Source organism: Dermacentor variabilis, chromosome 8 (genome assembly GCF_050947875.1).
Source record: "Dermacentor variabilis isolate Ectoservices chromosome 8, ASM5094787v1, whole genome shotgun sequence".
NCBI lineage: Eukaryota > Metazoa > Arthropoda > Arachnida > Ixodida > Ixodidae > Dermacentor > Dermacentor variabilis.
The window spans coordinates 28,133,747-28,148,126 of record NC_134575.1 but is presented as its reverse complement, the minus strand read 5'-3'; the positions used below and the strand labels follow the sequence as shown (position 1 = coordinate 28,148,126).

General features: G+C 45.9%; 1 protein-coding gene across 1 annotated transcript in view; it reads left to right on the top strand.

Moving 5' to 3' along the window:
• Positions 1 to 14,380, top strand: part of osp (myosin phosphatase Rho interacting protein outspread) — a 109,992-nt gene that overhangs the window by 69,511 nt on the left and 26,101 nt on the right. Inside the window, exons 6-13 of the mRNA XM_075701588.1 lie at positions 620 to 755; positions 1,750 to 1,792; positions 3,142 to 3,461; positions 5,426 to 5,670; positions 8,872 to 8,973; positions 10,873 to 11,082; positions 12,389 to 12,759; positions 13,728 to 13,893. Coding sequence (XP_075557703.1) covers positions 620 to 755; positions 1,750 to 1,792; positions 3,142 to 3,461; positions 5,426 to 5,670; positions 8,872 to 8,973; positions 10,873 to 11,082; positions 12,389 to 12,759; positions 13,728 to 13,893 — 1,593 coding nt within the window. The remainder of the gene's footprint in view (positions 1 to 619; positions 756 to 1,749; positions 1,793 to 3,141; positions 3,462 to 5,425; positions 5,671 to 8,871; positions 8,974 to 10,872; positions 11,083 to 12,388; positions 12,760 to 13,727; positions 13,894 to 14,380) is intronic.

Genomic DNA, 14,380 nt, shown 5'->3' with positions numbered 1-14,380 from the left:
TCATGTCTCGTGTCTCCTTCCTTCGTCTGTTGTTTTATTTGGTGCCTTCTTTGTAATCATGCATAACCAGCTCGCCCACCAGCACGTGCTGATTGATTACACTGGAATGTATGATGAGTCACGTATAAATAGCCGATACACTTGAGCTATACATCATATATTCAGATTTCGACGACCCACGGCATTGTCCGAAGTCTGTGTGTTGCTTGCTTTTGTGGACACAAGTTCACCCAGTAAAGAGTTAGATTTGTGACTCACAGTTCGACCACTGTCTGGTTCTTCACCATATGGCATCTGGTTCATGGCAGCATTTAGGCGTGTCTTATAGCATTGTAACAGTGGTTAGCAATTAAAAAACGGTCACTGGGAAAGGATACTAAACATTGTACGCATCGTGTGATTTCAGGTGCAGTTGACAGAGCACTAGTGTTTGTGTTTCACACTCTGTTTTTGGCAATGACTAGAACTGTCACCATTTGTACAATCTCGTAGTTTCAAGGAGTAAACTTCACGATTAAGGAGAAAGTCTGTTGTGTTGAGGAATTTTATGAGAGAAACTCCTTTATATGGGCTGGCATCAACGTGTCAGGCTGGTCAAACCTTTTGTCTTGTATTGCAGAACCAGTATGAAGACCGTGGACTTGGAAACAGGGAGAACTATCGCAACGGCACGATAGAAATGCAGCCCACGCAGCAGCCACTGGAGATTCGAAGCAATGGCACGACAAACGTGGTCTCAACGAACAACCGTGAGGGTACTGCAACTGCTTCCTTGTGTTTTTCCACTGCGGCGCAGAAGGGATTTGGCAGCTAGTACTATTTATTTTTCCGTATTTATTGTTATTGCTGAATGTTGAACATTTGGGATCAACATTGAAATCTTTTTCAAGTTTCTCAGCCGTCCTGGACTACTGCATACCGGATTTCTTAGGTACAAATCCTGTGCACATCATGCGCGTTTAACTATTCTCTGTATGTCATTTGGTCTTTGTCAACTTTTCTAGTGCTTCTTTTGGGACTTTACTGTGTTCCTCCATCAAACCACTATTTCTTTTTGCTACAATTCTCTTTGTACATAAAATTGTAGGAAGTGCCTGAACAGTCCCCAGCTCTCATTTGCACTGTATGCCGGAGTAATCAACAGCAGCAATATCAAAGAACATATTTAATGTTCAGCTGGCATTATCCAAATAGTCCTCAGCATATTCTTCACAAGCTTGCGAGAGGATGTGGAAGATGCTGTTGGCATTGTAGACGCTGTTGCGTGACTGGATGAGTCTGACCACTTTGTCGGCAAGGTCCCTCTTAATAATTAGTCCCTGTTGCTTTTGATGCTTTCTATGACCACTTTGCCCTAACGCCTGCCTATTGTTTTCAGACATTCTTGATTTTTCTGGGTTTTGAAGCATGCTGCCTTTGAGCTCAACCATGGTGGCACTGGCAAATGGGGGGTGGGCAGGGGGGCAACCCCCCTTTCCCATCTCCTTCTTGTTTTCTGTATATATTGATGAGGCCTTCCTCCCGTTAATGCTACCCTAGATCCACCCCTGCTCAAAGTTGTTTTGCTTTTTGGCCTTCTCTTTTTCATGCTTCACTGTGTACTAATTTCTTGGAGGTGTATGTAGTCATTGCTGTTCCTCAGTGTATGCTTGAAATGCCATTCAACAAAATAGGCGAGTAACCTTGTTGCTGATTCACTTAATGCCGAAATAATGTATACTGTCTTTTCTTTCTTTTTTTTTCTTGCAGCGCATGTTCCCCATAATGGGGTGCCGCTCTGCAGGCTTGACAGGTGAGTCTGTTTGACTCTTAGGCTCAACAATATTGCCATGAAACTTGCTCGACAGCAGGCGTGATGACTTCCTGTCTGAACGATGTGGCATGCAGCCTTGCGTTGGTGTAATGAAGCCGCATCCGACAGAAATATAGCTTCGTCATACCTGATGTTTGTTATGAGGCTATCTATGGTGGTATTTGTTATTTGTTCGTCCTTGTAATCACAACGAAAGACAGCTCTTGTTCGTTCACCTCGTAAATTGGTTTACACTGCAATACACTGCCGCTAGCACAATCTCATCGTGCGTCACGCCGGCTGCATAGCCTTGTGCATCTTTCTGGCTGAACCCAAGCATTCATTATCTTTGTGCTGCCATGTGCAATTAGTTACCGGAATGACCTCCCAAATAGTGTCACTAAGAATTGCGATCTCGTTGTGTTGAGAAACGCATTATTAACCACCCATGCAGCTGTTTAGTGATTGCTAATACCATGGCTATTTGCTTGAGAGGAAGCTTTAGCTCGGGGGCTTCTGTCCAAACACAAGGGAAAGGAGAAACCATCTTTCTCGGAAACCACCGCACCATCTTTTAAAAGAAACCGTTAAAATACAGAGACTGTTGGTAGTGAATTTTTCATTTAGGCCGTCAATTTTTTAAATAGCCAAACAAGTAGATCACATTTGTTTAAAGCTCAGACGAGTGGTTGGTGCTTGAAACCATAGCTGTCATCCACTATCTGTAGCCATAAAGTTATCGATATACCAAGCTCTCTTCCATAGCCACTTGATCTACTGTGCTTTAATATGGGGAACTACTACCAGCAAAGTTGAACAAGCTAACAATTCTTCAGAAAAGAGTGATTAAGGCACTCAACGACATTCCATACCTTGAACACACAAGACATTATATATATATACACACATACACAGTGGAATCTCGATAAACGGAAATTGCTTAAACGGAACTGCCGCTTAAGCGGAACGCCATCCTCATGCTTGGTTGGTTTTGTATTCATGCAATGTTCCCTGCAATGTCTCACAGTAAATGGAACTCCTGATAAATGGAACCACTTTCCTTGGTTCCTTGAGGTTTCGTTTCAAGAAAGTTCACTGTATATACATTATTACATCTGACAATTCATTATATCAAGCTTCAACTGTATCGTGGTATACAATTGTTTTTATTGTTCTTTTGCTGTGGGTAGAATCCACGCTTCAATTTTATGTATTTTCTTTGTCACTTGATTCTCTCATTTGAGTTGCACGGACTTTATGTGGCTCTGTCTGTACGGAACTGTATGGTGCCGGTTCTGCGGCAAATCCACGGCAGATCTCACAGTGTGTTTTATAACCATTCTCGGCAGTGGTGGGAGCAACAGCAGCAGCAGCGTGGCTGCCTACACCGACGCGGATGCGCTCGCCAAGAGCCGGAGCCGTCGCTACCTCAAGCGGGAAAGCCGGGGACTCAAGAGCCAGCGGAGCCGTTCGGACGGGGTGGCCAAGATGGTCCCCGCCTCCCGCGCGTCCGAGCTCCTGCCGGCCGAGTGGGCCGGAGAGCGGGACCACCCGCGGAGCGGATCCAGCGGCAGCCCGCCTCCATGCCCGTTCCTGCACAACCCCGTCTACCTTCTCCTGGCCGAGCCGCACGCGAAGCCCAGTGGTGGCACCAAAGATACCAAGACGAGTAAGCCGGAAAGAGGTCATACCAAAAAAAAAAGAAAAAATGCGGTAGGCTGTATAGGGGATGCAGCCGCAGTGGCGTGAGACATGAAACGCTTTGCGTGTGCTTCAGATGGTGTGTGTGGGCACTGGGGTACAAAAGTGGACGTAACCAAAGGTACGAGTCGCATTTATCGACGCACTGTAAAAGTTACGTGTCTAGCTTTCGCTACAGCTACTGGGAGTCATGCGGTCTAATTTTGCACTCGTGCTCGCTCTCTATTCGTAGTGGGCCCGTTCGTTTTCCACTGGGTGTTTGGGCACTAGGGTAAAGAAGTGGATTTTCCTACTGGTGGCGCCCGAGACGGCCCTCTGCCGCTCAAGCCCACCGCACTCGTAATGCTCCTGCTGTTGCCTTGATCTCCTGCGCTTGCACTCACTGTGGAGACGGATACGTTGCACTGTCCCTCTGTCGGATATCCCTCTGTTGGCCTACCCGAGTCTCCTCATGCCATTTTTGCACCATGTGTGGCGAATGCAAAGCGTAGTTGGAGTTGGGGGGGCCAAGCAAGCATGAAACTTTTTGAGCGTATTGCTCATTTGTCGGCCTTGCAACACCTGTGGGTACCCATTTGTATTTTTGTAAAAAAGTATGGTTAGTGTGGCATAGCGAGTTCTCTCAAAACGCAACAATTCCAGCTTGTATGCATGAACTGCTGCCAAGCTAGGCCTCCTTCAACTTTGCGTACAAGGCTGAAATCAGGCCCAGTCTTGTCAAGCATGGTGCTACAATGGCGCATCTGTGCACGCAATACATGCATGACCAAGTAATGGCTTCTTTCCTCGACTCAACAGCACAAAAGTAAGGTCTGTGGGTGGTGTGGTTGCAAGGATATAAGTGATAATGCTAAAACGTGTTTTCGTTACATACGGTTTCAGCTAATGACATCCTTTGACCCTTTCTAATTAAAGACATTTCAGATCAAAAGAAGCAGACATATTGAAGAAACAGTGCAGACAACAGGGCACGAGAAGGTGACGACACAGGTGCTAGTAGTAGTAGTAGTAGTAATAGTAGTAGTAGTAGTAGTACTGTGTAGCTAGGTATTTCTAAAACCAGATAGTATAACATGTGTCATAGAACGAAAATAAGTAATAGGGTGGAGTCATCTGAACTAAAAATGATCATGTCGATGCTCCACACTTCGAGAAAAAAAAGTTAGGCAAGTCATTTTGCTGGTACCTCACTACCTGGCATTGTTTAGGGTTCCGCAAAGTGTTTCTGAGGGGGCAACAGCTTTGTATAAAGGGAACAAGTGTGTGTGTGAGAGAGAGAGAGAGAGAGATACATGCATGTATGCCAGCTGTGGCAATGATGACGACTTGAAAAACAACATGGCTAGATCACAGCGACAATAGCATGACAACTGATTCTATCGTATTCCATTGATGCAGCATTACAACCCATTTTTTTTGCGACCTTGGCCAATTCTGGAAGTGATGCAGTAGGCAAACTGTGCCGGTCCAGAAGGCATTGCACTGTCGCATAGCGTCTCAAAGCATTAGCTGCCACCAGAGTAGGACAGGGTAAAGAATCGTGCATCTCCCCCTTTTCAAAGCAAATTGTTGCTATGTCACAAAATGCGCATTCCAACTGCCTCAAAGCGCCAACTTGCATAAAGGAAGGAGACTGGAAAGGTTGTTATTCAGTCGTGCTATGCATGCATCTGTGACCTAATGGATAAAGCATCAAGCTGTTGCCCTGTGGGATTCTGTCTCGCGTCCCGCCATCAGACACCTAAATTTTTTTTTATACATGTAAGAACGGTCCCGGACAATGTGGGACCAGAACTTACCTTCCACATGGCGCCTCGAGTAAGAGGCCAAGATTGAAATTTCTCAAGAGGTGTTGGGTCACATGCGTGAAAATGGAAACTGAACTACACTGTCCAGTCAGGTGACACTGGGCTCCCGTTTCTGCTTCCCCAGACGTGTCGATGGCGCAGCAGCTTCTGCTGAGCCGGTGGCAGAACGAGACCAAGAGCTTGCCACCGTCGCCCAACCTGCTCCACCAGGAGAATCACCGCTCGTGGCGATCGGACGAGAATTCGCGGCGGGACGGGGGCGACGGGGGCGACGGGGGCTGCGCCGTGCCCCACTCGCCGCCTTGTCGCGACGTGCCGCAGTGGAATGTGGTGCTGCCTGGCGGCGGGAGTTCTCAGGAAAAGCATGCGGTGAGTCGGTGGGGCGGGGGACGAGCGTAGCGGAGTACTGTTAAATCTTACGCATTATGCAGTCAAACCTGTTTGTGTCACACTCAGAAAAAAATGCATATGAATTCGATGTAGCACGTAGCATGAAGAGTTCTGTTGAATTTCATTACTAAAAGCACGTCTGACTTTACTATTCTCATTTCCCTTCCAAAGGTACTTTACTGGAATGGCCATTGATTGGCTGATAGGGGAATGTTCCAACATTGTGAAACAGTGTGGTTATTGACCAGTGCATGCAGGCCATGCACATCATACTGGTCAATAAGTATGCACTGTTATTTATTTTTCTTCTTTTCCGAAAGTTGAGAACTGAAGAGGCTGGCTGTTGGCACGGCTTGACTTGATGTATGGTTGCATAGTTAGCTATCGACACACTATGTGTGCCGTGGAGAAAGAAGAAAGTCACAGTTTCGCCCAAAAGGCAAATCATTGCGATAGCATTGCGATTGCGATAGCAAATTATTAGGCAGCTGCACCAAGTAAGGATAGTAGCTTTATCGGTGTATAAACTGGTAAACATTGGCTTATTAACTACATTAACAAGAATGGTGTCACACGCCCACAAGTAAACATGAACACATCTCGCTCGATGACCGCCGACGCTCGCTGTCAAAACGTTGGTGTGAGGAACTGCGGCAGCACGAGTGAGTGAATTGATGTTCCTGCTGCCACTCACTACATTGCAAACTTCGTGGCAAGAACACAGCGCACACAAAGCTATTGGCACTTGGCGCACTCTGTCCCCATTGCAGATCGCTTTCAAGATGCGGCCCGCTCGGCTGAGCCATGCGCATCCGTCGCCAGAGTAGAACCCCCCAACCTTGGTGCCTTGCGCACGATGGAAGACGGCGCACTTCCTTCCCGCCTTCTTCCCTTGCGCGAGCAAGATCAAACCACTATCGTTGGCTCATCCTCGCACAGCTTCACTCGCACGTACAGCATACAGCACACAGCCACGATGTTATCGACTTTGACTTTACGCGGAAACTCACGGCGACGCCGATGGCGAGGATGCACCTGGAGTGTCCGTACAATTGCTGTTGCAATAAAAGAAGTGTTTGTCTATTATTATTATTATTTTTTCTTCATTACAGCCAGATAGTAACATCCTTGAGCTAGAAAGCCAACATATGGAACCATGTGGTGACGTTTGATCTATCAGCTAGCACAATTTTCGTTCAATGTAACCATACGTTTTGCTAGACATTCTTGCTGGAGCATTACGGTGTTCCCTCATTGTTCTATGTAAGAGATAATATGACCGAGTTTAATCTATAAGCAATCAAGTTTGACTGTATGAGGTTTTAGAGTGACTCGCATGGTTTACAGTCATCAAAGTCACTCAGAAAGGGAAATGTCATTTGCTTGTGTTTTCTGTTTATCTCGCATTCTTGCCACTTTTTATTTCTTGCCTGTCAAATATTTAGTAAGGGAATAGCACTTAGCCCAACCTTTTACATTGGTTAAGCTATTACAAGGTCTTCAAGCAAACTGTTCAATTTCATGAAATGCGTTACAAAATTTTTAAATTTGATTTCTCTTTTGCTACAGTTATTGGATCTTGTTTGGAGATCAGGCCACAAGCTTTCTGCTCTTCAAGTCATCTTTATCAATCTAATTAACAGCTTAGTGGCTGGTAATTAGAATTAACTACTTCTTGCTTACAGACAGGCTGCAGAGCGATTTCACGTTGCAGTTCCATGCAATTACTTGTAACAAGCGTTCTGATCAGTTATTTTCTTTCCTGTTTCAATTTATGCTAATGGTACAGTCAGCATTGTGATTTTTCGGGCTCCCTAGAGGTTATGAAAATGTTCAAAAAGTCAGGCAGTCAGAAAAAAAAACGAGTCCATGTCTTTTACTGTCTTCAAGGACTAAAAACCGAAATAGCTCTGAAGGCCTGTTAGTACACTTATTAGGCATCTCGGTGCTCATACTGTAACGGGAGATGGTGGGTGTATAATTAAGAACACATACTGTGTCCAATTTTTAAATTGAGGACGACGCAACGAGCTATAGAAAGAAGAATGATGGGTCTAACGTTAAGGGATAAGAAAAGAGCAGATTCGGTGAGGGGACAAACGCGAGTTAATGACAGCTTAGTTGAAATCAAGAAAAAGAAATGGGGGGCATGGGCAGGACATGTAATGAGGAGGGAAGATAATTAATGGTCGTTAAGGGTTACGGACTGGATTCCAAGGGAAAGGAAGTGTAGCAGGGGGCGGCAGAAACTTAGGTGGGTGGATGGCATTAAAAAGTTTGCAGGGACAACATGGCCACAATTAGTACATGACCGGGGTAGTTGGAGAAGTATGGGGGAGGCCTTTGCCCTGCAGTGGGCGTAACCAGGCTGATGATGATGATGACTGTGTCCAATAGCAGTGGCCCCTTTTCCACTCCTGGTGTGCTTCACCGCAATACGTTGCGTATGCTTGACCGCGCAACACCACCATGCTACGGTGAAGCTGACGTTTGGGAACCGGCTTTACGCAACGCTTGACCTTTGCCATGTTTTCCGTGCTTTGAAGCCATTGGCGAGGATGACAGAGTTGGAGTCAGTGCCATTGATGAGGCTACGGGGGCTCAGTAGGGAACGTTTACGCTGCTAAGCCTCGCGTTGCAAAATGCAGGACTGCATAAAACGACCAGGCACCAGACACCGTGTGGCCGAACACAAATGTCTACAGTGGCCGCAGTGGCTACAGCTAGCTATGGCTGCCAGTGGATTGGCATGCAGGAGTGCTGGTTCGAGGCTGTACGATAATCAAATTGGCAGCGATGGTGTGTTTGAGCAATGCCATTTCGAACCTGCGGTCACAGCAAGAAATCAGAAAAATTGGACGGCAAAAGTTGTGAGCGTCCGAAATTTCAGCCAGCCTTACATATTGCCTCTGTGGTGTACGTGGCATTACTGTGAAGGTGTCCGAATGATCAGGCATGTCGGAAAAATGAAAAATCAGTCGGCTGTAAATTTAAATATACGAAGTGGTCGAAGTCGTTCTGGAGACCCCCACTATGGCATGTACTCATAGCCCATGTGTTGCTTTGGGAAATTAAACCCCATTGTTTCACTAGATTTTTTTGTGTGTGTGTGCGTGATTAAAGGTTTTTACCACTTAGCTGTTCAGAGTCATCTGACAGAGATGTCAAATGCCCATGCAGTCACGAGGTGTTCCCGATGGCTGTGGTCAGGGGAGCGGCACACTGGACGCCACAGCATGTGACGGTGGGATCAGCCAGATCATGGGTGACAGTTTGCCTGAGGTAGGTGTAGGTTGGATTTTAGTTGCACAATAGACCGTTTTGTTCGCTTCGAGTAATTTTTTTAAAGATGAGCTTACATGGTACTCTACATACTGCGGTACTTTTCAGTCTTGAGTTACACGACTTTGCCTGTTGAGTACCATATTTATTCGAATACGGGTCGCTCTATTTTTCTCCAAGAATCTTGCCCAAAGTGAGCTATCGACCTCTATTCTTGACCAAGAAATCTACCTGTATTCGTAAACAGAGCTGGCAAAAGTACCACGCTAACGGAGTTCCTCCGTCATGCCTGCCTTAAAGCCAGTCTGGAGATTGTCCAGACGGGCTTTAAGAACTGCTGTGCATCCATTGCCCTTGACCGCACTGAAGACGAAGTCACTTGGAGTGCCGAGGATGCCTGGGAAGCATCTGACAAGGACGACTTCTCCGACAGTTTCGATGACGATGCAGCTTGTGGCATCGACTAGTGAGATTTAGTAGCCAAGCTTGCAGTAAATAAACAAGTGTCATGCTCAAAATTCTTCACTTTTATAGAAGGGTTATTATTAACTGCCCTTAATAGTGGCATGTGGGCATAACGGATGCAATTGGGAAAGCAGGTTATGACATGCTGAATAAATTTAGGCCCTTTTTTAAAAAGGCTTGGCTTTTGTCTACTAGGTCAACATTACAACTTGGTAACAGCAATAGTAACATGGTGGGTAGTTGTTGAATGAAATGACATATCTCACTGTCAACAGCTATTTATGCATCTAGCCATAGAGCAATCTAGATCAACCAGTGGTGATCTGTATACTTGCGTTGTGCGCATCACAAGCATATTTGTATCACAAGCCAAAAAGCCCTGCTCAAAGAAACTGTTGACTAAGGCTTAATTCAAGAAGCACAAACGTAGTAAGCTTGACAAAGCTGCAAAAGTTACAATGCAGATTTGACGTGCCCACTTGGTGAGAATAGTTATGTCTGATAATCCAATACGGAACCAAAACCGTTTTCATAACAACCGACTGTCAGAGCCATCTAGCCAGTGTCATCTCCATTGTCATCACAAGAGGGAGACTATGCATGGCGGCGAGACAATGAAATGAAGATGATAAGCCGTTTTGGAGTTCGATTACGAAAGCAACTTCAAACGATAAGTTATTCTATGTGTTAAGTTAGCGGTGAGAGGTTGCGTCAGGTTTTTTTGGCATTACACAGAATTGCATTCGTTGCAGGACTAACTAGTGATATGGTTAGTCTAGGTGTGGGCCACCGTCCTGTTTGCGGTTGTTGAGGAGTTGTTTGATAAAGGCAGAACATCAAACACACTAGGAACTGTACGGAGGACATGTAATTCTTCCTAGACAACGATGAAGTGGCTGTCTGAGAGCGATGACAATGGATATTAAGCGAAAAAATTTTTATTCTGTAGAGATAAGGTTGGCTGGTTTCGTCTTTTTCCCTTTTGCCAGAATCGGAGGATCGCTATGTTCTTCTCGCTAAGAAATTGGCCGTGCTTTTAAATTCTACTTTGTGTAAGAGCTCTCATATTACTAGGAATGCCTACATTGGATGAACTGATGATGATGATTCTGGTCAATTGAGATGCATTGTTTCGTACTTATGCGATTTTGTGCGCCACATATTTGCTTTTGGGCAACAACACATACATGCACAACCTTGTCTATGTTGCTGATGTTAGATTACATCAGTGCATGAGATAACCCGTAAATTTCTTCACATAATTTAATCACCATTTTCTTGCCATCTTATGCACATTCTAAGCACAGCTTCCATGGTGCATGCCAGATCTGTTCTCGTAAATTTTTTTTTTTTGCACCATGTCTTCATGACAATTTTTTTTTTTTTTTGCATCTTGGATATCTTCTAACCATGAACCGATGATGCCCTATACAGGATCTGTTTGTCAAGAAAGGCTGGCTGATGCGGCTTGGCCCAGATGGTGAATGGTCGAAACACTGGTTCGTACTTCGAAACACCTCGTTGACGCACTTCAACGACCCATCAGCGGAGGACTCTGGTGACCCAAGTGCCACCCTGGACCTGCGAATCGTACGTGAAGTCAAAGAGGTCGACCTGGATCGCAATTACGCCTTTGTCATTATGGTAAGCACTGCCGGTTAGTCAAGTTCTGGCGCGACGGTGATTTCGTAGGAAGTTAGGCTGCTAGCAAAAGTAACTGGGTCCTATGCGTAGTAACACCTCGTTCACACATTTGAGAAAAAAGCAAGAGAAAATACTTGTGAACCGAGAGAACGTATTATCCGAAGTCACTAAAACATTTAGCAGACTCGGCTGCAGTTGACATCTACATGATGCGAAGCATTGCAGCACAGGACGCCAATTCATGCCGGGTTAGTGTAGCCCGAGCAACCCAAGACATGCATTGTCATTTTTGCAACTTTGTCAAGCTTACAACGTTTGCGCTTCTTGAATTAAGCCTTAGTCAACAGTTTCTTTGGGCAGGGCTTTTTGGCCAGAAGATTTGACGTGCTCACTTGGCGAGAATAGTTATGTCTGATAATCCAATACGAAACCGAAACCGTTTTCATAACAACCGACTGTCAGAGCCATCTAGCCAGTGTCATTGCCATTTTCATCACAAGAGGGAGACTATGCATGGCGGCGAGGCAATGAAATGAAGATGATAAGCCATTTTCAGTCCGATTACGAAAGCAACTTCAAACGATAAGTTATTCTGTGTGTTAAGTTAGCAGTGAGAGGTTGCGTCAGATTTTTTTGGCATTACACATGATTGAATTCGTTGCAGGACTAAATAGTGGAATGGTTAGTCTATGTGTGGGCCACCGTCCTGTTTGCGGTTGTTGAGGAGTTATTTGATAAAGGCAGAATGGTCAAATGCACTAGGAACTGCATGGAGGACATGTAATTCTTCCTAGACAATGATGAAGTGGCTGTCTGAGAGCGATGACAATGGATATTAAGCGAAAAAATTTTGATTCTGTAGAGATAAGGTTGGCTGGTTTCGTCTTTTTCCCTTTTGCCAGAATCGGAGGATCGCTACGTTCTTCTCGCTAAGAAATCGGCCGTGCTTTTAAATTCTACTTTGTTTTAGAGCTCTCATCTTACTTTTACATTAGTTTCCTCATTTGAATCCATAAGAAATAGATGTGCATTTGATTTGGGGATATGCTAGAGTCAGGGCCCGCCAGATAATTTGACCAATTTTGTCGGTCCCATCAAGTTAACAGAAGCAGACTGTATGTGTCCTTATCTCTGTAGCACTGCTTAATTTTCTAGTCAGACCTTTAATCATTTTAATCTATGCGGATTGGCTGTGTTGGCTTTGTTGTGTCATTTCGTAAAGAAATTTGCGAGATCTCTGGAGCAATCACCAGCAAAGCACGGGTCGACAACCTCTCCTTTTTTTTCTTTTGTTGCATGGAAAAAGCTGTGGGAAGCGGACGAGGTCATCCTCTGTGCCGTGACTGCCGGAATTCGCACCAACTGGGTACAGGCAATTCGTCAGGCAGTGAGGAACCGCAGCAGCATGAGCATCCTCTCTAAAGACGCATCGGCACCCGGTCTGGTGACAGCGGCATCGGCGGTGACGACGACAGCCGCGCAGGTGGCGGCACCGTCTCCTTCGCCAGCGCCGCCCAACCTCCCTGCCCTCGAAGGACGGCCTCCCCACGAGACCTCATCAAGCGACGACCACTCCGAGTATTTCTCCATCGTTGACGAGGACGAGGAAGATGTTGTGGAGGACCCGTCGCGGACTCTTCCACCGTCCCCGCCGCTCAACCGTACGGCTATATCGAGGTAGGGTTTGCATGTGGGGTGACAGATGGTCGAAGGGTTTTGAAGGATGGATGGAAATCGGTCAGAGGATCTCTTCGAAGTGTCATTCCAAAGTGCCCAGGACTGGCCAGAGATTTGACAAATCGAAAAGACCCAGGATTTCTTCTGAGTATAGAAAACGGTTTCGCGGAATATTGAAATCTTTTGCACATGCCCCCGATTGGTCTTGAAGAAAACCTTACTTGATTCTGCTTTCAAACAAGTACCTCTAAGAAGTAGCAGACTTCAGGGATTCCTCCAGCTTTGAACTTGTTTGCTGCTCTATAGCCTGAGATGCCCTTGTGTGATAAAACAACAATTAATCAAACAATAAATCAACGCATTTACTGCTACAGCTGCAGAGCATCGCAGCCGACACCGCCATCTTCTCAAGAACAATTCTTTCCTTGCAAAACTTGCATGTCATCCCAGTCCGCTGTTGTATTGCTCATTGTGGCTTCCAAAATGCACGTACAAAGACACAATCACACTCTAAGTCTGTGTGGTGCCAAACATGTGTCATAGCACAGTGGTTAGCACATCTAACCCCCACCTGCACGTTTCTGTCAGGACATAAGTTCAGATCTCACTGGTGGTGCCGGCCAAAAGTACTTTTCCAAGCTATATGGCAAGAGTGAAGTTCGAAATGCAGAGGTGGCCTGAAAACAACACGATGACGACTTGACAGTGACGACCATCGTCATTGGCATAATCGAAAGAACAGACAAACAGAAGGACACAGCGAACTCAGTTTTGAGCTCTAAACCGCTGTTGTGCTACATCAGTCGAGGGTTAAGAAGTGAAAGATTTCTCTTATACATTTGGTCCTGTCTTTAGGAGCGTTATTATTGATTGGTATCTACACTCTTGCTTTTGATGATGTAAGCTGGTGTGTTGATGGCATTTGCTCATCTCTGGCATGTGGCACCCCGTGCTTCTGTGACGTGCAGGGTGAAAGAACGAGCCAGGTCCCGGTCGAACTCGCGGTCTCGGCAGAGCCGGCGGCTTCGGTCGCCGCAGCCAACTCAGGGTGGCGAGCCAGTCGGTGCCGGTTTGTCGCACGAACCGGACGAGATGGCTCGCAGCGACCGTTCGAGCAGCTGGGATCCCACTGTGGTCAGTGGCACTTTAATAAAGAGTTTTGGCTGGTTTGTAAACATACTATTGTTTGCAGAGCACCAGGTCACCCGAGAGGTGTACGGCAGCAACAACGCCAGTAGTGACATATTATGTTGTAAAGTTTAACCAGAGAGCTCACAAACATAATACAGTAAAACCTCATTGAACCGTACCCGCTTAAACAGTAGTTTCACGTTAAAAGTAGTAAAGTTAAATTCCCGACTCTGCGGCCATTGAACGTAATGCGTCTTGTATCTGCATAAACCGTACCAGCTTATCGCGTACGTATCGGTTAACACATAATGTTTCCACTTTAGTCGCACATTCATGGCGGTGCGTCGTCCCCATCGGCCGGCCCATCAGAACAATAAGCCTCAAAGATCGGAACAACGGCCACCAAGCGCCCTGTGTGCTTGCACTTGAAGCCACATCAACATCAACTTCATTTCAGCGTCGTGCAAACAAGGACTCGCGTCATGCCGAA